This window comes from Glycine max, chromosome 15 (genome assembly GCF_000004515.6).
Source record: "Glycine max cultivar Williams 82 chromosome 15, Glycine_max_v4.0, whole genome shotgun sequence".
In the NCBI taxonomy this organism is placed as follows: domain Eukaryota; kingdom Viridiplantae; phylum Streptophyta; class Magnoliopsida; order Fabales; family Fabaceae; genus Glycine; species Glycine max.
The window spans coordinates 9,091,701-9,113,252 of NC_038251.2; the positions used below are offsets into that span (position 1 = coordinate 9,091,701).

Here is a 21,552-nt window from a genome sequence, read left to right on the forward strand (position 1 = left end):
TGACATACATACTCAATTTATCACATACACTCGATCTCAATCACAATGGTATAATCTCAATTTAACACGTTATCACACCTCATGAATAATATACACTTACCTATGAACTATGCAATACACACAACTATTCAATTGTTTTCAAAATCATTTTAACTCGTCGGGTTCCCATAGTGGATCTCATCACAATACTCGTCGCCCTTAAAGGGTCTTACAATTGTATGATTGCACAGTTTATAGCTCACAACTCAATACATGCATTTTACCTTTAATCACAGGTTCAATTTATCACATACTCACGATTTGAATCAAAATTTCATAATCTCAATATAACAATTCATACAAAAGGTTTATCACAACATGGGGAGTAAAATCCCCCAAATAATTTCGCACAATTATATCAAAATCATAGGTCAAAACATAAAAACATCAAGAACACTCAAATTTATCAATCAATTCTCATAAGAACATCAATTGGTACGTAAAACATAACAATATTGTATTTATAATCTTAAAGGAAAAATTATAATTCAATAAACATCTCAAAATAAACCCCAATTTAATCCTCTAAGGATCTCTACACATGTTCATTCTAACTTCAATTGCGATAAACTCATCCCTGACCTCTAAGCCGGCTCACGTGTGTTTCGGCAGCAATAGCGGCATCTCTAGCAATTTATTCCTTAAATTTTTTGCTTTGATAGGATTCCTAAACGTTAGAGAGAAGGAGAAAGAATTGAAGTCTTTATTCCACTGTCTATGTGCGATGAGTATTTATCCCTCCACAAACAATATTTTGCAAATCCCAACGGTGAAGATGTGCGAAAATGAATCTTGAACCACATATCAAAATTTCACAATAATCCAACGATTAACGAGTTTATGATCATAGTTTTACTCAGACAATTTTAGGTTTCTACGGGAAAAGAAAAAGTTAGGATAAAAAGGATTTTTCTCTCCGCTCCTATCTTTTCGTAATTCCCAATGGTGAGAATGTTCGGAATTCAGTTGCTAACCTGGTGCTGAGAAGTTAATAGTTATAACTTCCACATATCATACATGATTTCTTACCTCTCAATGAGTTTTCAAACATAAATTGTCACGTATGATAAGATTGTTGACTTTTGTAATAATTTCTATGTTTACTAGTTTAGGATCTATGTTTACTTGTTTAGGATGATATCTAATTGGTTGATTGTGTGAAAAACTTTATACTAACACTATATCAAAAGTAAACTCAAATCTTTAGTAACACTTACATCACGCTTGCTACTGGCACAAAAGGCACAGTCCACTTGCAAACAATGCATGCAGTTCCATGAGGAGAAATTTGGGGCCTTTGTGTAAGCCCGGCATGTAGAGTTAGCACCAAAGCTAAGGGTATCCTGGTTACTAATGGCAGGAGCATGATGAGCTGCTTGGTTGAATGTAACACTTAACATTATGAGGCAAACAATGATTCCAATCATGGATATGAGCATCAACTTTCTCCTTCCATATCTATCACTGAAAACCTTGCTCAAGATAGAGCCAACAGCGTTCAATCCAGAAGTAACCAGAGAAAGGGCAAGAGCTGTGGAGTTGGAGTCAATTCCAGCAAACTGAACTATGGTTGGACTGTAATACATGACAGTATTGATGCCAACAAACTGTTGAGCCACTTGGACAGTGATGCCTGCGTAGAGCGCTCTTCGAACTACAACATTAGCCAAGGCATTCTTCAGTTTCTGTGCTAGACTATGCCCAATCAAACCTTCCTCTTCCCTCTCAGTTTCAATTGATTCTTGCATGGCTCTCATTTCGTCTTCAACTTCACTTGGACGATAGATTTTTGACAGAATGTACTTTGCCTCCTCTTCCTTGTTCTGGGGAAAAGAAATTAAATAGTGGACATGAAATAGACTCCAAAAACGATTTTTTTAACGGGGTAGGAGAGTAGTCAAAAGAGTGATTCATGTTCAGTATATCTGCAAATTTTATGATAATTGCCAAGAGGCTAACAACACCCTCCTTAACCAGAGCTTGGGACCGACGATGAAAACATAGGCAGTGTTTTTAACCAAATTTAATGGTATCATGTGATTTATATAGCTGACCTTCCCTTGTGGATAATATTTTGTTGTTGTGATCGATAGCAGATGAGCCAAAAAAAAGCCATAAAGCTGACTAAAGGATTGTTTAGACAGTATATTTGTGAAAAATTAAGACGTTACTCTTTGATCATTCACAAATGGAGCCATGAAATAAAACACTGATATCTATAGAGTCAAGTCTTACAAAAAAAGAAAACTATGGACTTATTTGTGTTTTATGTTAATCATTCAAAGTTAGAAATGAAGTCACGTTCAATGCAATTTAAAAGACTCCTATGTAAAGGTAACAATTTAGTTGCACTTTATACACACATCGCAGCTAAATATATATAGCAACTGAGAACGCTCAGAAATAATTAACCTTAACATTATGCAATGTGAATGTGAGATATAAAAAAGATAAAGTTTGTTTTTTTAGCTGGGATAGAGCATAATATACATTTGTTAAGAAATAACTAGTTATCACTTTTTGGTTTGCATGTTTGGAAATTTGTATTACAAAAAACCAGATACACTCTAAACATGGCCCTTAACTCAACACCATATCTTTTAGTCTGTACAATAAAACTAACATTCTAGTTCCTACATTGAAAAATGTTTATTAAATCAATCCCTTTCGTTTGTCAAAGTTTCAAACATGATGATATTAGATTTTGTTAAGTTAGGTACGTTAAATTAAAATTTATTCTTATATTTAACACCATTTTTGTTTTATTCTTATTAAGTTATAACTTTGGCAAACAACTGACTTGTAAACTTTCTTTTCATGTAGAGATTTCTTTTTTATGTAGGCACTACAGAAAAAAAAAAAAAAGTAGTAACTTGTACACGGACCGAATTATGAATTTAATCTGTAAGAGAAGTTAATGAAAGACAGGTTCCATCGTAAATTTTTAATTATGCTTAAGACATCAAAACACAGCCACCCAACAAACATATTTAAGCAAATATTTCGTCACGAACAGAACAAGTTTTTTAGTGTATTAAGAATCTGTCAAAAAGAATGCACGAAAAACTCAATTTTCATTGGCATGGCAGGGAAAATATGATGCATGACAAACAGCATTACTACCTGTCTATAGAGCCATCTAGGTGATTCAGGGAGGGACAACATTGACACAAACTGTATCACAGCGGGAACTCCTGCCACCCCAAGCATCCAACGCCAGCTTCCAGGAGCCTGAAACAAATCAAATTGATGACAAGAAAACAATCACTTTATTAAGTGTTTATATACACCATTCAAGTTAATGAACTTCAAATAACTACAAGCCTTCCAATCTTGCATATGCATGTACCTTGGTGAATGCCAAATTGATGAGGTAAGACAGAAACTGGCCACCAGTGATGAGAAAAGCATTGATACTGACTAAAGCACCTCTGATCTTAGCCGGGGAAGCTTCAGAGATGTATAGAGGGGCTGTCATAGATGCCATTCCTACTCCCAAACCAACAAACACTCTTCCAAGTATGATGACCCATGGAGCAGGAGCAATGGCCATAACCAAAGCACCAATAAAGAATACAACATCAGCCACCAAAATAGTTCCCTTTCTCCCTAGTTTGTCATTCATCCACCCTCCAAATGCACACCAATTACAGCTCCAGCAACAGCCACACTCACAATGGTTTCCTGCAGAACATTGGATAAAAAAAAAAAATCAATGCCCCCCACCCCCTTAGTTCCAAATGGAAGAAAGCAAAACAAACTTACTTGGAGCATGTTTTCTTGTCAACTTGGTCAAAATCATCACGGATGTATAACAAAGCCCTAGAAATCACCCCTATATGCGAGTAATTTTGTCAAAAATAAATGTCATTCAATGTGATCACAACATCAACATCTCTAATAAACACTTGGTGCATGTTTGGTTTTGCAATGAGTAATGTAAAATCACATTGAAACATCAACTGACATGATTTTAGACTAATATTCACGGGTTTGGTCAAAAGTCAAAAGAATTATTTCAAGTACAAAATTGATGATTGAGTTGAAATAATTTTGTGTAACTTACGTGTTGGATAAGAAAAATTTAGACTAAATATGACTACTAACTTACTTCAAAATCAAGGATGTAACTCGAGCATTTAAACATAAATTGCTTCACTTCAATATCAATTCGAACCAAATAAATTTTGTAAAATCATTTTTACAAATATTCAACAAAACACAGAATAAAAGTGAATTGAACAAGGCTTGTATTTGTATGACCTGTATCATAACCAAAGAGGAGGCCTCCTATGCCAGCAGATAAAGCAAGGCGCATGATGTAAGGTGACTCAGTTGTTCTGCGCCAGCATTCTGTGAACTCGGTCTTGCTTGCTACCCTTTCCTCCATCTTGAAGCTTGAAAGGTTACAGATGCATGGAAGTGAAGTGTGTGTCAAAAACTCAAAATGGAACAAGTAAAACTAAAGAAGAAGAACATGGTTTTCATGTCAAATTAATTATTAATAATTAATGACCCTAAAACGCATGTGAAACTTCTCTGAATCCAAGTAAGATGTGTTGGACCCACATGGCGTGTTCATGAATTGCAACTGTGAATTCCATAGTTTCCTAAAGAACATTGTCAATTCTGCACTCTTTCCCCCCAGGTGGCAATCTTACGGAAATTCATACTATAGTAATTTTTTAGAACCACCGTATGTATGTGTTTATTGGATTTGTGCCTAATAATATGCCTGCTGCATTATAAATTATGTCTAACAGTCTTGTTAATAATTTTTTTAGATGTTGATTAAAGAATTAAAAGAAAAAAATATTTAATATTAAAATTATAAAAAAATTATCAACAATAAAATTTTACGGATTTTAATAAAAATATTTATTGTTTTAATTTTTTAACATGTTGTAAAAACAGTAGTTAACATTTGTCATAATTTATATATAAATAAAGAATAATTTTTTTTTTATCTTAATGTCAAAGTGTATATCATCATCCGATACCCAAAATGCTTCAAACTATCTAAATGACATAGAAGCTACAACAATATATTTCTAAAGGAGACATGTTTACATTAACGTGATGTTGAAGTAAATAGAAATGTTCTTGTTAATTAATGTCTTGGTAAATTGATTAAAAAACTAAAAGAAAAAATATTTAGTGTAAAAATCACAAGAGAATGTACAAATTATTATTGTTATTCTTGATAGTACAATTTTCTATCTCGATAGGAAAAATATATTTCTTTCGTTTCTAATTATAAAATACTTTCAACTAATTCATGTTACTAATTCATGTTACTAATAGTTAATTTAAAAAATATATAAATATAATAGGTGATATGATATGATAAAAAAACATAAATAAAAAGAAATAAAAAATATTCATAAAATGTTGAAAATGGTGAAATGTCCAAATAGCCTAATCACTTTCAATTCAATAAACACAATTACTATTTGTTAATCTTACAACAACATTTGGTGCCTTTTTTATTTTGATTTGATAATCATTTTAGTGTAAACGTACATATTAACTTAATCCAACCCATTGCTCGGATCAAGGTACTTATTATTATTATTTTAAATAAGGCCATGAGCTCTAAAATGTGAAATCTAAAAAGACGCAAAGGCATTGACAAAAAAATGAATTAAATATGATGTAATTATTATGGGGCTGTGTGGTATAAGAAAATATAAATGGTACAGTATTGTCAAGAATGGGATTCGAACCCATGCCCTTTCGGACCAGTACCTGAAACTGGCGCCTTAGACCAACTCGGCCATCTTGACATATAATGAAGACTTGGCTATAACATTTAATTAACCAAAAATCTGGTTTTAACCAATCAAAATTAATTCTCGATTAAATATTAAAATTGTGAAATGACAGTAAATTTATTTGAAAATTTTAAATTTAGCCCTATGCGATAAATTAATTTTACATATAATTTAATATTAAATTAATTAAAAAAATATAATTTATGATGAAATTAATTATTAAATATTACACTTTAATAGAATTAATTTATCTCCGTATTAATTTTTTAGACGAATTTCATTATTTTTCTTTAATTTTCATGAATGCTTTGCTCACCCTAAAAATATTACAACTTGAGTTAAAATATAGCAGTGTGTCAGTGTGGTTCCCCCAAGATTTCCCTCCAACTCAGTGCATAAAATGCAAAATCTCTGTTCCCAGTTGCAAAACCGTTAAACCCCTTCCACGCTATGAAGTCTCTTCTGAACCCAAAGTTCTCAGCTTTATCTCCCAAAGCCTCTCCTTTTGCTCTGTTCTCACTTCCTTCTCAATCCACAACTCGATTCTCTTTCCGCAGCAACCCGCGTCGAATCCCCAATCGTCTCCTCCGCCTCAACCCACCACCCTTTTCGTCCAATAATTTCATTTGCGCCATTCAAAATCGAAGCTTGCAAACGGAGCCCTCGCCGCCTCCCTCCGGCGAGATTCACGTCATTGTGGGGCCCATGTTCGCCGGAAAAACCACCTCGCTCCTTCGTCGGATTCAGTCAGAAACCGCCAACGGCAGGTCAACCCTTCTTCTCTCTTTATCTTTAGTTTTCTTATTAACAGAACAAAACCCTTTCACCTGAAGTGGTTATTTGTTTGTTTATTTTTGCTTATCTTAATTTATCTGCTTGATTAATTGGTTGTTGAGTGTAGTTTGTCATGGGCCATGGCTAGATGCATTTACGGTTATAGGGGCATCATGCTTGCAACTATTGATTCCCAAAGTCATTATTGTTTTGTGCTTTGACTTGGAAAGGCTTTTTCTGTGCAATGCCATATTCACTGGTCAGATATTGTCAACTTTGAGGTCAAGCCTTGCAGAAAAGACCCCAACTTGAGTAAGGTCTTGGCCTCTTGGGAGGTCTGTGTATATCCTATGAAGCAAGGACGACACAACTAATCTCTAAAATATAAGACACGGGAACACTGCACACACACACAAACATAGATTCTAATGAAATGAAATGTGAGTAACATATAACAAAGTATCTAAATTGATGGTATATTCATCTTTTTAAACCAACCTTCTATTATTTTCCAAGTATATTAATTGTGTATAGATGATGGCTTAAGTATTAAGCCAACAAAAAAGTAATTTTTGAATTAGACACCTAATAAGAAGTGCCCAACAAGTGTTGGGATTTGTCAGTATTGGAAATGTGTCCAACACGGCAGCGACACTTCGTATAAGAGAGGTGTCTGTGCTTCATAGTGTATATCTCAAAGGTTGGAGAAGGTAATTGGGCTCTTGTTCCCAATGGGATTGGTTCTTATTCTCTGATGCTGCAGGAACGCTTATTCTGGAAATAGTATAAGGGGTGGAGGTTTTAGATTGTTTTCAAAGATATCTGAAGATTTTAAACCAAATTATGTTACTTTTCTTACAGTTTTGGTTGGCGAAAGGCATAGGTATTTTCAATCAATGATTAAAGAGTATGAAACTATGCCACAAGCTAAACATTAGGCACCAATGTTGACCTTATAGTGCATGCTGGGAACTTAAAAGAGGCTTATGATTTGTTCTCGAGTCACTTTGTAAAGAGCACTCAGTGATATGGGGTGCCTTGGGGCTTGCAACATTAATGGTGACTTAGACATGTTAAAAATTACATTTAAGAAGTATTTTAAATTTAAACGTGTAGATGCTGGATATTATGTTGCCTTGGCAATGCTTATGCCTCCTCTGGGTTCTGGGACAATGTTAAGGAGGTTAGGGCTACAAAGGAGCCTGGTCACAGCAGGATTGCTGGTCCACATCCTTTGGGTATGAGTCTAATCTCTCCCCAAGCATTGGAATGTTGTCTTGGCCCTGAGCTTAAGGTGCTTTGGTGGGTTTTGAATACCTATAATGTATCTTTAACCTGCTTGCTTGGCTCTGAGCATAAGGTGCTTTGGTGGGTTTTGAATTCCTATACTGCATTAAAGTCTGCTCACCTTGAGCTCAATTTTCCAATTGAGTCACACCTAGTGGTTGGAAACAAATGGTTCCTTACTTTCATCTTTTGGAAAGCAAGGAAAGTTAATTCTGGATGTGAATACTGATAGACTGATATGTGAAGCTTATGTTGCTGGGATGACTCTGGATGTATAGCAAGTTCCTGATTGTTATATTTGTTTATCTTTCAGGAAACTCACTAAATGGTTTGGCAATAACATGATTCATGAGATGCATATTTTAATTTTATGTTTCTTTGATGCAGAAATGTAGCAATAATTAAATCAAGCAAAGATACAAGATATGGATTAGACTCAATTGTTACACACGATGGTGCAAAATTACCATGTTGGGCACTGGCAAACTTATCATCATTCAAGCAGAAGTTTGGAATGGATGCTTATGAGAAGGTATTGTAGTTTGAAGTTCTGTAACTTGTATTTATTTATCATTTATACCACAGAAAATTCAATGTGTAGTTGTATACATGGATTCTAATTGGTAATTATATGATTGGTTTGTGTGATGCATGACTGTTGATGATTTTATTTTTCCCCCTTCCCCTCCAAGGTATACTAGTTTACTTCCTGCATTTTGTTGACCCTCAATTTATTGATGATGACAGCTGGATGTGATTGGTATTGATGAAGCTCAATTCTTTGACGACCTATATGAATTCTGTCGTCAAGCTGCTGATCATGATGGAAAAACAGTAATAGTTGCAGGACTAGATGGTAACTATTTGAGGTAATACTAAGTTTTAAAATTATTTTTTTTTGGTAGGGTTGCAATGAAGCCATACTTTCAGATGTTTTGTCATAACACAAGCTTGACTTGTTCCATATAAGTTCTATTTGTTTATTCTTGTGTTAATAGGGGTTTTACCAGTAGGTTATGGTTGAATTTTACATTATCGAGTCCATGCTGAAAGTGTTTCTACATTTACTGGCAGGAGGAGCTTTGGTTCCGTCCTTGATATAATTCCCCTTGCTGATTCAGTAACCAAGTTAACTGCTAGATGTGAAATATGTGGGAAGCGTGCTTGCTTTACCCTGAGGAAGACACAGGATAAGCAGATTGAGCTGATTGGTGGTGTTGATGTCTACATGCCAGTGTGTCGGCAGCACTATGCTAGTGGACAGGTAGCCATGGAAGCCACAAGGCATGTCCTTGAATCTAAGAAGGTTGAATGTGGCTCCCATACATGAATTGGTCCACATTTCTTAGCAGGTTGCCTGCCTGCCTGTCTAGTGTTTATTCATGGTTGTCCCATATCTATATATTGAAAGAAACTAGTAGATTATTTTTCAAGTAAGCATGTCAATGTGGATCAAATAGCTCAGAGAAGAGACGAGGGCCAGGGAGGAGTATATAACGCCCTTCTTCCCAATTCAAATTTTAAGATGAAACCATTGATGTATGTTGTGTTTAGATTGTGAGGTTGGTGCAGCTTGGGACTATATAAATGTGGATTAATCAATCTGAAAATAACAATTTATTCGTGCTGCACCACTTGAGTAATCTCTACCACTCTATTGTCACTGCTATCCCAGTTTCAATCTTCCCGTGTTCAACATCGCTGCTTTTATTATACCTGTGAATGTGAAGGAAATCCAAATTGACTGGACACTTCTATATGGCTTTCAAGGAGTACTGAAGTACAAAACTTCAGGGTTGGATTAGTCAATAGCAGTTTGTTTTTCTTGTTCTGAGAATCGGTGAACACCTAACCTCCTAGTACTTGGTCCTTTCAGGGTCTTGTGCTTCTGCCTGATTGTTTCAGATATCAAAGAACTGCTGCATAGCTGCACTTTTAAGGCCATTTCTGATGCAATTATTTATTTGGGTTATTAAAATATTAATCGATTTTAATTTTTTCTTTAATTAGTGATGGTTAAAGTGACATCCTGGTAGATGAGGGAAGTTTTATTTGGTCCTCTAGGATGGTTCTGATAGAATAAATTGGTCATTCATCAATTTTATTTACTAATCGTATTAATTTTAAGTATCATGAAACACTATTTTCGTGACATTTTTCAGTTTTTTTTTTGTTAATTTATATGATAAAACCAAGGATGTTATCGTGACATTCTTCTCAGTTTAAAGATACATTTATATTTTCATCACCTTTCCCTTCCACGACTCCTCTTTCAAAGATTCTCTTCAGGCACTCACTATCATTGCAAACTATATAAAACCAAGGTTAACAAAAACAAAACGATAGCAGGTCATGAGAAATCGATAAGCCTCGTAACAAAAATGATTATTTTCAATTAATAAAATCAGAGAGAACAATATAAAACTTCTATAGCCAAGACCTCAGAATTGCAGAATAACATCAAGGCATAACAAAGCCATTCAGTCCCGAAAGATGGTTATGGTAAATGTTATCATCATTGGCAGGTGGCTATACTGTCATTTGGACAGACAAATGAAAAAAGTTGGACACACACTAGCAATCAAAGTTAAGCTTAGAATATTAAAATATATATGATTCACACATAGGAATTTCAACTTTAGCAAAGGTAAGGAAAAAAAATCTATAATAAAGCAGTATTGTGTCTGTAGGCACTCATAGACGCAAACTGCTGGAATATCAAAGCAGATTGCCTGGAAAGTGACCCATTTGAGTGTTCAATGTAAGAGAAGGGTCTCTGAAAAAAGCGAAATCGTAGGCTTATTTTCCTCTTCTCCCCTTCTCAGCACAAACCCCAAAGGGTCAAACAAAACAAAAAGAAAAGAACTTCAAGAGGAAGAGAGTGAATGTGAGAAGCTCGGTAAGCAGATTTGATGACAGAGACCCCAAAAGGATATCACAACAACCGGCCAGTTAGCTTCTGTAATAGAATTGATATAGCTACAGCCACTATGGCACATTCAAGATCAAGGGTACACTTTTTTGCTGAAACCCTTCCCTTGGTACATGTAGCCTCACCACAAGAACACCAATATCAACTAACCAACGTTTTCGATTGGGACCATTATGAAAACACAAACAAGAGTTTGCCCACAACAAATTCAAGACTTTTTAAATCACAAAATCAAAAGCCATTTTCACAACACCAAAGACTTATATCTTAATCAAATAATAATAACAACTAAAATTGCAAGCAGCCTCAGAATTGCAGAATAATAACAGCAAGGCAAACAAGCCATTCAGTCCCGAAAGATGGTATTTTGGTGATTGATATCATCATTGGCTACATTTCGGTTTTAGAATAAAAACACAAAGGAAAGAATGAGCTTTGATTCTTCACCTAATTTCTAATGGGAAGCTTTGAGAACAGAGAGGCGGCACCACAGTGAAAACTAGGTTTAAAAAGAGGGTTTCTCTTGCTATGTTTATGTTTGCTTTTTGCTGTTAGCGTTAGATTTTTTTTATAGATGCTAGACTTTGCTGATTTGGGCCTATGGGCCACACCCTCTTTGTTGCTTTATTATGTCCAATAACTCAGTTGAAAAAAAAATTGTTATTTTCACTTCCCTTTATTATTATTATTATTATTATTATTATTATTATTATATAAAAATATATTTCCAATTATTTTAATGTTTCCCATGGGCCACGCCTCTCTGTTCTCAAAGCTTCCCATTAGAAATCAGGTGAAGAATCAAAGCTCATTCTTTCCTTTGTGTTATTATTCTAAAACCGAAATGTAGCCGATGATGATATCAATCACCAAAATACCATCTTTCGGGACTGAATGGCTTCCCACTAGAAATCAACAATATATTTATAGGATTCAACTATCTATCTATCAATTGTGTTGAACTTCATTGGTAAATCTTTAATTTTAATTGAGCATAACCCTTTTAATTTTTTGAATATCCAAATGAATCGCAATTCATCAAACAAAAGTTTACATTTGGTTTAATCAAATTTAAATAGTTTTAAGCCTTTAACTAATCAATTTAATCTTATTGGAAGAATTGGAAGCTTTTAAAAAAAAACTACGTCACTTAACCCATATCAAACTGAATATAATCTTTTTCTGTGTGTGAGGATCCACCAGAACATCTTCTACTTCTAATAGGATCATATGATAAGATAATAGAGCAAGAAATTAAACTCTTTAAGAATGGGTGCATAGGCGCTGTAAAATGAAACAAATAAAAATTGTGTATATAAAAGAACATTTGTTAAAAGAAATAAATACTAAATTTATTTATTTATGGTGAAAAGGTAAACTCTTTAAATGAATTTGTGTATTTCAAAAAAATTAATCTATGATTCTTCACTTGAAAGGATGTTCAACATCCAAAGGTTCAACTTATAATTAAATCAAACCCTTTTATAATACTATATCAAACATATAACATTTATTTAAAATTAATTTTAAACTTAGAATCAATTATCTAATGTGAAACACGTAATAATTATACTCATCATTTTCTTAAACCACAAATTATTCGGTAGTGTCGTATACAAGAAAATGGGGAAAATAAATGGACAGTTAAATGAAATAACAGACTGAGAAATCTAGCATGAGTAAATAATTAATTTTTTAAACTATGTATTTTAAAATCTTTGTAGGCTAAAGACCAAGTATTAGAAAGATTCTTTTCCCCATCCAGTTCACCAAGGTGCTGATCTTCAAGAACCAAATTTTCAATCTCTTGCTACCCGCGTGCTTTCTCCATCCTATTCATTGGGGCAAAAATGAATTAAGAAATTACTAGTTAAACTAAGTATATGAATGCTGATGCTTGATAATGCAATTGCTGGATAGTAACGGAAAAAAAGAAAAGAAAAGAAAGATAATGATTAAGATTCGTAACATCAACAGGGTGTAAAGTATATTTATTATATAATGTGAAAAGATGTCAATTGGCTCAATTGGTGAAATTCTTTACAGTGAACACTATAATTGGGAACCAATCTCAGCTTTATGAAAAAGGAAATGTAAAAAGAAGGACAAGGAAAGCAGTTCATCTAGTACTTATCTAAATATACTAACATGTAAAGAAATATAGAAATCAGTCTAGTAAGATCTGCCATCATCTACCAGCTAGACGCAATAAAATATAAAGGAATGTATACTGGAGAATTATCATAATGTTGACGTTGATTAATGATTATCACTATTCACTCCACCATAGTGCAGTCATTTCCTTCCAATGTAAATTTTTGTGTGTGTATGTGACGCTTAAATGCAAGTTAGCTGTTATCAAAAGTCAAAACCAACCACAAACTCTTCATTCATGTCATAATAAAAATGGCATTTCAAATAATAAAATGGAGATAAATCAGCAAAAAATCTTCAACATGTCACTGCAAACTCACATTTATTCAATAAGAATATTCTGTCAGTGTCCACTGGAAATTGCTATGCTAACTCACATTCCTCAAAAGACTTGATAGGCATTTACCTGAAATTCATGATGTGATTATTTTTAGCGAAAACAAAGTAAAAATGACTTACTTAATCCACAGACATAATTAGTTTTTCTGTATGTATCAATTACATTCATAGATATGCAACAGTTTGTAATGTACCTTTGAGTGAACTATTTGGCTTCATTTCAGAAAGTTAGTTAGAGGCTATGAAGCTCTCGTTACCAAGTACTTGAATTCCTTCTGGTGGCAATTTAAGGTCTTTTTGATCTGCAGTCTCTTTGGGAGGAGAATTTTTTGACCGGGCAAGACGCTTCACACAGTTCAAACGCATGGATTTTGGTGTGCTTCCTGAATTATTTTTAGGACAATCAAACTAATAATAATCAAAGTTGCCAACAACATATTTTTCCACTAAAAATATTTTCTTGGACATTTCTCTTTAATCAAATAACACAACTCACCAAAATTACCAAGTGATACATCTTGATCTTCCTTAGCTATCAACTCTGCTGCCAACTGGTGAGTAACAGCAGGATCATCTATTGAATGTGTCCGGTTTCGCATAAGACCTTTAATATGATTCAGACGCATCCTCCTTGGTGAATTGGCTGGTTTATAAACTAGAGTTTCCAACGGAAGTGATGATCCTATTGGTTGCATTACAATTTACACCATAAGGAAAAAAAGAAGCATAAACTCGTCTAACTTGAAAAGAAAGGAATATATATATTAACTATTAGATCCGAATTGAATAATCAAGATTAAAAAAAATGCACGTAAGTTTTTTAAGTGATCATGTGAACATCAACAGCTAACTTATAATCTTGACCATTCTTGTGTAGTTGTCTGATCTTGATTTATAATTTCCATTTGTGAAAATAAGAAAAATTCACCTTCAAGAACTTTGGTTCCAAAATGTAATGTTTCTTGTCCTTGGTTGAGGCCATGATGAGGGGAAACAATGCCTTGAGAAAGGACTCCATAGTCTAGAAAGGTAGAAGAAGTGACAACTTGAAGCTCATCACTGGTACTGGCTTCACCTGCACTTGATTCTAGAAGTTGAAGTTGAGGAACAGGAGAATATGGAATTTGAGCATTTGCAGCTCTTTGTCTTCGAAGCTGATAGTTTCTGCGGCGTCTTGCAAGATGTCTTTCCCTTTGTTCTCGAGTCATTGATTGTCTCCTCTGCCTGTCACGGATGCGCCTCCTCTCCCTCTCTTGCTCTCTCTGCATTCTCTTAATTCTCCTCTCTCTGGAAACTCCTGGATGCTCACTCACCCTTATAACCTCTCTTCTTAACACCCCACTTTTTTTCTTTTATCTTTTTGGATGAATAACAATTGTTGACCCTCTACAAAACATTGACAGTTATGTGCTTTCCTAACCAAAAAACAAGGAACAGGAATTCTGAATCAAGATGAAACTTATATTATGCAGCACATTTCATATGGATGGAATCCTTAAATGTAAAGCCTCTAATCAAATTAGAAATTCATGGAAATCCAGCTAAATCCCAGATGATGATAATGGTGTTTAAGCTAAAACTGGTAGTATCAAATATGAAATAACAAGAGGTTCATTTATGAAAATTGAACATTAAAGTTTCAAGGATCATTCTTTATTTAGAAGGCTAATAGTAATAATATACTTATATACTTGAAAAGGGTGAGTATGTGTGGATTTGGCAAATGAAGATTGGGAAAGAAGACATTTTCTTACCTGTCACTGCAGATATGAATTAATACTAGGGATACAGAGGGAAGCTATTTGTGTGTTACATAAAATGCATTAAAATGAAATGAAACGCGGGATGCAAATGATAAAAGAAAATAAATCTTTATTTAATTAATTAGTCTTTTTCTTCTTTTTTTGCTTGAGATTTGCATGACTAAGGTTCGTGGACCTCCCTTGCTTCTGCGTCCCATAATAACGGTTCAATGGAGAATTTGCCAAATCAGTGATTGACACTTAACGGTGTGGTCGCTTCTATATAAGGTATGCCTTGTAATCAATATGACTGTTATTTAGTTTAAATTTAGTAGCAAACCCGAAAAAAAAGGGATTATTTAATTTCGTTTTACATGCCAAAAAAACGAATCACGACATCCTTTACGTTTTTGCATGACAAATTCTTAATTTAACATCGGCTTTTTAAGTAACGTATTGTTTTTTTCTTTCAAAAGATTATTATCTACCTTATATAATAAAATAGAATTTGTTAAAACTTTGGAAAAGTATTCAGGTAGTATATCACGCACGACTTATCATATATTAACCGGCTGTTCATGAGTTTTGCATAACAAGGTTTCTACACGAGTATCTTTTTACAGAAATTAGATGATGATCTTACCAAAATCTGGAAGGGTGACACGTTAAGGTGGACTTGATTGAGTGGGTCTCAGGCTTCACACGTTGGCTTGGAAATATATCTTTCACGGGAAGGAGACCTGTAAAACAAATCACTCGGACACTCAAATCAAATATGAGTGAAGAGAAATAAGCAAGTATAAATTTAAGTAAAACTCATATGAGTGAAAGAGACACAAGCTTGCTACTGCTTGTGTGTTGAGTGTGTGATGAAATAGCATAGAGGAGTTTTGTATTTATATTAGTTGAGGGTGATTGTCGATCCTTATTTGTAGGGATTGTTGCAGCTTTTTGCATATAATTTCAGGCTTCTAGATAATAGCTCGGAGCTTATAGATAATGTTAGAGATAAACATTTGTTTATAGATGTTTTACCTTTGTAGATAATGTGTGAGCTTATAGATAATGGTAGAGATAAAAAATTGCTTATAGATAATGTGTGGGGTTATAGATAATTAATTATTTATCAATAAATAAGATATTCAAATAAATTTAAATATTAACATGTTAGAGATAACATATTTGTTGGAGAGCCCAGTACTAAGGATCATATGTCCGTGCTCATGTAACCGGAACAAACATGGAGGGTTATATCTCTGAATGTGTCACATATATTTTGCGGATACAAAAAATATGATTGAAAAGATTGACTAATTAGTTACAATTAATTAGCTACGCAATTAACATTGCTTGATTAGGAGTTAGTTAATTCCCCTTGAATATAAGGTTCATTTAGCTTTTTTTGACGCAAAGTATTTATGATAAGTCACATTTTAATCCCTTGTTTTTCATCCGAATACCTTATTTATAGAATTCATGTCCTGTTTCATTTGGGCCACACATTGGATTCATTTATCCTCATTTATTCATCTTTCTCATTTCAATTAATAATAAAATTTACTGATTTTTTTCAATCCCTCTTAATGGATCTTTTCTCTTTGGATTCTATCATGTTTTTCAGCATATATTAATGACTATTTACATTATTGTAACAGTTTACATTAATTAATTTGTCGCAACGTGCTCAATAATATTCTACTCGCTGTTTTCTGAATTTAAAATAGCAAAGGAAAATAGTACAGACCAAACCCTTGTGATCCATGCATGTACTTTAAATATAGTGTTTGGTTGGAGGTAGGGATTTTTATAAATTTATGTTGTTTAGTTCAAAATTTTGAAGGAAAGGGGAGGAAAATTAAAATCCCTCCCCAATTAATTTTGACTCTCCTCTAAAATTGGAACATTTGGTAGGGAGAGTAACTTTTACACTAATTAAATTAAATTATCCTTAATTAACTCAATGGCTTTATTTGATTATTCTAAATATATAATATTATACTATAATATTTATTTCTCCTCCTCGTCTTTCTCCTTTTAACAAAACAAGTTGTGTCTCTCTTTCGTTAAGATCTTGTTCCTTTTCTTCTTTAAAGCAAACAGTAGTACTATTAAAGCTTTAGCTTTTAAAGATTCATGTAAAAAAAAAAAAGGAAAAGGAAATAAAGTTGTGAATAAAATGAGTTACCACCTCATCTCAAAGTAAGTAAGTAACTACTATATTGAACTCAAAAAGTTGCAGAAGAGGGTAAGTCAATAACTGAGGTTTTCTCTTACCTTCTATGTAGCATTGAAATGTACAAAAATGTTAAAAGACTCAGCTGAACCCACAAAAGGTAAAGGATACACGTTGGAAGAAAGCTAAGTCTCTAACTAGCTAGTTCTATTGAGAAACTGAAGATACGACTGAATAATGACTAAGTGTCCAAAAAAGGGAAGAAATTAACAAGGAGGAAAATATACATATACCTATGAGGCTATGACAATGAGTCAGTAACATCTCCAAGCAGAAGAGGTACACATAGCTCTATTCTTCCATCCTAGATAGAGAGCACCATCTCTATATTCGAGCCTATAATTTTCATTGAATTCATTCAACATATTTCTAACTGCATCCGTGACTAAGGAACTCAAAGGGCATGGTGCAAAACCAGCCATTGAAAATCTTGACCTCCACTTCCCCAAGAGTTCATGCCTTTCCACCCTCTCATCCCCCTCACAAGCTACCATGTTAACAATGTCGCGAGCCACGCAGTGTTGTTCTGCATTGATCCTTTGCTTATCATCTCTGGGGAGGGCCACATCTATGGACTCAAACATAGCAGTGTAGTAACTCAAGGTCTCAGCAAACCTTTGGAAAAAGGGAGAAGTGTTGGTGTTGGATTCTTGCTCAACAAGTGTCACAACCTTGGGTGACAAGCTTTTGACCAATCTCAATAGCCTGTCTCTGTGGTTCTCTGTGCTCACACTCTCATCTGGCATGTGGTGCAAAACAAAAGGGAAGTTCACAACTAGTGCTTCCCCTGGTTGAATTACAAGGTTTTCTAGTTCAACCTCACTTCCACACATTGCAGCACTGTGGAACTCAAATGGCACTCCACAAGATTTGGCATAATCTGAGAGGCGTTTCCCTACAATGTGAAGTCCTCCACCCCTTGCATGAAATGATTGGGAATCATCAACACCGGTTACGTGAACGAAAGGTGGTCCACCTGGACGAGATGCAAGAGCCTGAATAAGCAACAACCACTGAGTCCCCTGTGCAATTTGGAAGTCAATTATGCGAATTCTTGATTCATTTAGCATTGCTTCTCCAATGACAGCATTTGCAGATGTGTAAGCAAACTTCCAATATGGGCAAATCTGGTACAGGATGTGCATGTAAGTCATGAGATCATTGCTTGTTGGTTGTTCACATTTCAAGGCTTTGTAGATTATGCTCCCTGAAGACTCCAACCTTGCTCTTAGACCCTCCAACATGTAAGCACCTAACCTCTGAATTGGATCACCCCCAACTGATACCATCTTTGCCAATACATTGTTCATAAATCCCACTGCTGTTTCAATATCATCATCAGCCACGGCTTGTGCACACCGAATGAGGACTTCTTTCAAGTTTAATTTTGGAATCATTTCCACAATCTGATCCCAATTGTATTTAGCCATTGGAGATGCTCCGTGGCAACCACCCTTGTAGGAGCAGTGGCAACTGTCAACAATGTCTGAATCAGGCCCCAACAACGAAATCTCGAGTTCTCTAAGCTTGTTCTTCAATTCGTAGCTGTCATCAGCAGTAGAGTGTGAACTTGTTGGTGATCCATATGTGTTGTCTGATGACTGATGCTGGTCAGAATGGTATGAATGAGAAGCTTGTGGAGAAAAAGGACTCCTATTAGATGACACACTAGCATAGGAAGGAGAATCACAACCTATGAGATCATTGATTACTGGGGATGATTCAAGGGTAAAGTATTGATCCTTGCTGGTTTCAAAAGAAATAGTGGTTCCCTGGCTGCTGCTATTATCATGGATTTCATGGCATGAATTGCTTTGTAGTATTTGGTAATGAGTGTAGGGATCAATATCTTGTGCAGGCTGGTGGTATAAATGGATACCAGCTGAAGTTGGGTGCTTCTGAGAAGTTTGCATCTAAAAAGAAATTATTTACTTAGTGGAGAAAAGTTATCAGAACAATGAGTGGTCAAACTTTGTAATTGTATTCCTAGCAGTTCCTGGTCACCCTTTCATCAAATGCATAAAGCTCTACCATACAGTTTTTCTGGATGGTTAGTCTCCCTTTTTTAAGCTGCTAGGATGCTTTAGATATGAGCAAAAGTGTTGTGTACAAAGGTTCACCAATGTGTTAAAAGAGCCAAAGCCTGCATAATAGAATAAAGTGTCAATGAAGTTAAATGTTAATTAAAATTTTAACAGTCTGCCAAAGCAAGATCTGATAAAATGAAGATGTAGTAGATAAAAGTACATTCAAACTTGGAAATATGATGCTGATACAATCTATAATACAAACATTTCAGGCCACTGAGGAGGTTCTATATAGAGAGAAAAAAATCTAAAATCATGCTAGCATCCACCAGCACAAACACTGATGGCACAATTGGAACACAAAAAATGAAAGGAAGCAAGGACTCCATCACTATGGAAGAGAGTAGTTTTAATTACTCACTTGTCTTTTCATACTCAAATAACAAGTCAAGGATATGTTTGTTTGTATTGAATCATGTAATACAATATACCACAATAGAAAAATTTAATTATAGCATGCCCACAACATATCCCAACCTTGTGATCATGATGACTTGGGAAGGGTAGCACAATTTCTAGAGGTGCAAAAGAAAGGGAAAAAAACTAAGAAGATTATATTTTATTTCTGTTTTAGAAGTTCTCTACCACAAGGCAAAGGAAGGGAAAGAGAATTATAGAAAAAGGGAAAGACCATTCAGGTGCTCTAGAAATCACGAGATGCAAACTCAATGTGAGTCAAATTTAGAAAGGGTCAAAAGAAAGGGAAAAAGATAAGGGCAAACAGATGCGCACTCCAATTAGAATTTCTTTCATGTAACAAGGTGTTGCTGTCAAAACTCTAATATCTTATAGATGTTAATTAGCAATACCTTTAAAAAAATCATCCACTAGTAAAACTTATAATAGTTTATGTAATTAGAGATCAGAGAAGAGTTTGGCAACCAAAAGCACAAAGCAAGAAGCAAAAACAAGTTTCATTCCTTTTTCCTGAGAAATAACTTTGAGCTTATAGACTATCACGTAATTCACTTTACAGAACATAAGGACTCTCAAAATTGAAAGTCATTAACAAAGGAAATATGAAACAAGCATAATTATTGCTAGAGATAAAATAAAAATTCATATATTCCAAGAAAAAAAATGTAAATTCTACAAAGTTTTAGGAGAGAGAAAAAGGGTAACTGCCAAAAGCCCAAAATAAAGAGAAAGTAGTTTTTAGTTTTTTCTCTTGTTTTTTTTGTATTAACAAAGTCGGCAAGAAAAATCAGTAAAACACCAGAACACAAATAACAATGCTCCAAAAGCCATATGTTAGAACAAAATCAACCCAAACACGGTCCAAGCACACCCACAACCTCCATGTCAAAGAAATGGAACCAATAAGCTCGAGATACAAGAAACATGTCTTCCAACAACAAATCAGACCCGAAAATTTTGACTTTTGAAAATAGAAACCGATGTTTCAGCAGATTCTAACAGAAACCCAGATTAATTCTATAGTCAAACATGGTCCTCAAAGGCTCAAACAAAACCATTAGCAGAGTCCAACAACAAGAACAGAAAGAAAACACCACGTAAATAATATATGTTGCCAACAACACAAACCCATCTCATCTCAACTCATCAACCATAGAGAAAGGACAGAACGTACCTTTTGTTACTCAGAATCAGAGGCAGGTCTTAGGTTGATATGTTCAGTGTTATGTGCTATGTGGCAGAGATTCGTGGGAAGGAAGAGAGTAACTTTGTTTTGTTTTGTTTTGCAGAGAGAGGTGTTTAGTTTAGTTTAGCCTTGTGTGAATGAGGAGTCCAAAAAACGATGGATTGGTAATCAGTGAGCGTTGTTTCTGTGATTTTAATGTTACATATTACATCATATCATCATAGGACATATAAATTTATAATAAATAAATGCATGCTAATTAAGAATTGCCCTTATGAATGAAATATAATTACGTGATGACCCTTAACGTGGGACCGGCATGTCACAGTGCCACTCGGTTTCAGAGTTAGCAACAGCCACCAGAAAGATATGGAATAGAACAGAGCATAGAAAAATCAATAGAACTATTGAAGGTTCTTCTCCGACTCCGAGTAAAGTAGGTTCTCCGAGTAATTATCATTTATCAGACAAACCGTTCTTTTACTCGCAGTCTCACATTCACACTAATACATTAAAAAACAAAGGGAAAAAAAATGTTCATATATGTACCTTATCTTGTTGCTGACTTTTTTTAACCTCGCATAGTGT

The 21,552-nt window shown here is 34.5% G+C and overlaps 3 protein-coding genes, 4 non-coding genes and 1 pseudogene across 10 annotated transcripts; 1 reads left to right on the forward strand and 7 right to left on the reverse strand.

The window, feature by feature from the left end:
• Positions 1-1,217: 1,217 nt before the first annotated feature.
• Positions 1,218-4,429, reverse strand: LOC100809218 (inositol transporter 4-like; annotated as a pseudogene).
• A 1,315-nt stretch (positions 4,430-5,744) lies between these two features.
• On the reverse strand, positions 5,745-5,825 carry TRNAL-CAG (transfer RNA leucine (anticodon CAG)). The gene has a single exon. It is a non-coding gene; the product is annotated as a tRNA-Leu (tRNA).
• A 329-nt stretch (positions 5,826-6,154) lies between these two features.
• LOC100809756 (thymidine kinase a) lies at positions 6,155-9,572 on the forward strand. Its single transcript, XM_003547233.4, has 4 exons — positions 6,155-6,580; positions 8,262-8,406; positions 8,622-8,743; positions 8,949-9,572. Exons 1-4 carry the CDS (start codon positions 6,264-6,266, stop codon positions 9,202-9,204), a joined length of 840 nt encoding a protein of 279 aa, XP_003547281.1. The 5' UTR covers positions 6,155-6,263; the 3' UTR covers positions 9,205-9,572.
• A 738-nt stretch (positions 9,573-10,310) lies between these two features.
• LOC112999676 (small nucleolar RNA SNORD96 family) lies at positions 10,311-10,399 on the reverse strand. The gene has a single exon (XR_003264886.1). It is a non-coding gene; the product is annotated as a small nucleolar RNA SNORD96 family (small nucleolar RNA).
• Positions 10,400-10,757: 358 nt separating this feature from the next.
• LOC112999661 (small nucleolar RNA snoR109) lies at positions 10,758-10,862 on the reverse strand. Its single transcript, XR_003264871.1, has one exon. It is a non-coding gene; the product is annotated as a small nucleolar RNA snoR109 (small nucleolar RNA).
• A 245-nt stretch (positions 10,863-11,107) lies between these two features.
• Positions 11,108-11,199, reverse strand: LOC112999675 (small nucleolar RNA SNORD96 family). The gene has a single exon (XR_003264885.1). It is a non-coding gene; the product is annotated as a small nucleolar RNA SNORD96 family (small nucleolar RNA).
• Positions 11,200-12,385: 1,186 nt separating this feature from the next.
• On the reverse strand, positions 12,386-15,952 carry LOC100810286 (uncharacterized). Of its 4 annotated transcripts, none has more exons than XM_041009991.1 (6): positions 15,685-15,952; positions 14,228-14,685; positions 13,796-13,981; positions 13,494-13,682; positions 13,281-13,366; positions 12,386-12,638 (listed from the first exon to the last, which is right to left on the reverse strand). In XM_041009991.1, exons 2-4 carry the CDS (start codon positions 14,565-14,567, stop codon positions 13,528-13,530), a joined length of 681 nt encoding a protein of 226 aa, XP_040865925.1. In that variant the 5' UTR covers positions 14,568-14,685; positions 15,685-15,952; the 3' UTR covers positions 12,386-12,638; positions 13,281-13,366; positions 13,494-13,527. The 4 variants fall into 4 exon arrangements, with proteins under 4 accessions (XP_040865925.1, XP_025981473.1, XP_040865924.1 ...); XM_026125688.2 differs by lacking the exon at positions 15,685-15,952 and adding an exon at positions 15,054-15,296; XM_041009990.1 differs by lacking the exon at positions 15,685-15,952 and adding an exon at positions 15,054-15,296 and having other exon boundaries at positions 14,228-14,714.
• A 1,283-nt stretch (positions 15,953-17,235) lies between these two features.
• Positions 17,236-21,190, reverse strand: LOC100819190 (scarecrow-like protein 13). The gene is made up of 2 exons (XM_003546144.5): positions 20,953-21,190; positions 17,236-19,417 (listed from the first exon to the last, which is right to left on the reverse strand). The coding sequence occupies exon 2, from the start codon at positions 19,185-19,187 to the stop codon at positions 17,529-17,531; it is 1,659 nt and encodes a 552-aa protein (XP_003546192.1). The 5' UTR covers positions 19,188-19,417; positions 20,953-21,190; the 3' UTR covers positions 17,236-17,528.
• Between the last annotated feature and the right edge of the window lie 362 nt (positions 21,191-21,552).

Bases quoted from the DNA above. Each gene is read 5' to 3' on its own strand.
- LOC100809756 (XM_003547233.4), top strand. From the start codon at position 6,264: ATGAAGTCTCTTCTGAACCCAAAGTTCTCAGCTTTATCTCCCAAAGCC. The intron at 8,407-8,621 runs GTATTGTAGTTT...TGATGATGACAG, and splicing joins GAATGGATGCTTATGAGAAG to CTGGATGTGATTGGTATTGA. The intron at 8,744-8,948 runs GTAATACTAAGT...ATTTACTGGCAG, and splicing joins CTAGATGGTAACTATTTGAG to GAGGAGCTTTGGTTCCGTCC.
- LOC100810286 (XM_041009991.1), bottom strand. From the start codon at position 14,567: ATGCAGAGAGAGCAAGAGAGGGAGAGGAGGCGCATCCGTGACAGGCAG. The intron at 13,982-14,227 runs GTGAATTTTTCT...TGCAACCAATAG, and splicing joins TGGAACCAAAGTTCTTGAAG to GATCATCACTTCCGTTGGAA. The intron at 13,683-13,795 runs GTGAGTTGTGTT...AAAATAATTCAG, and splicing joins TGTATCACTTGGTAATTTTG to GAAGCACACCAAAATCCATG.
- LOC100819190 (XM_003546144.5), bottom strand. From the start codon at position 19,187: ATGCAAACTTCTCAGAAGCACCCAACTTCAGCTGGTATCCATTTATAC.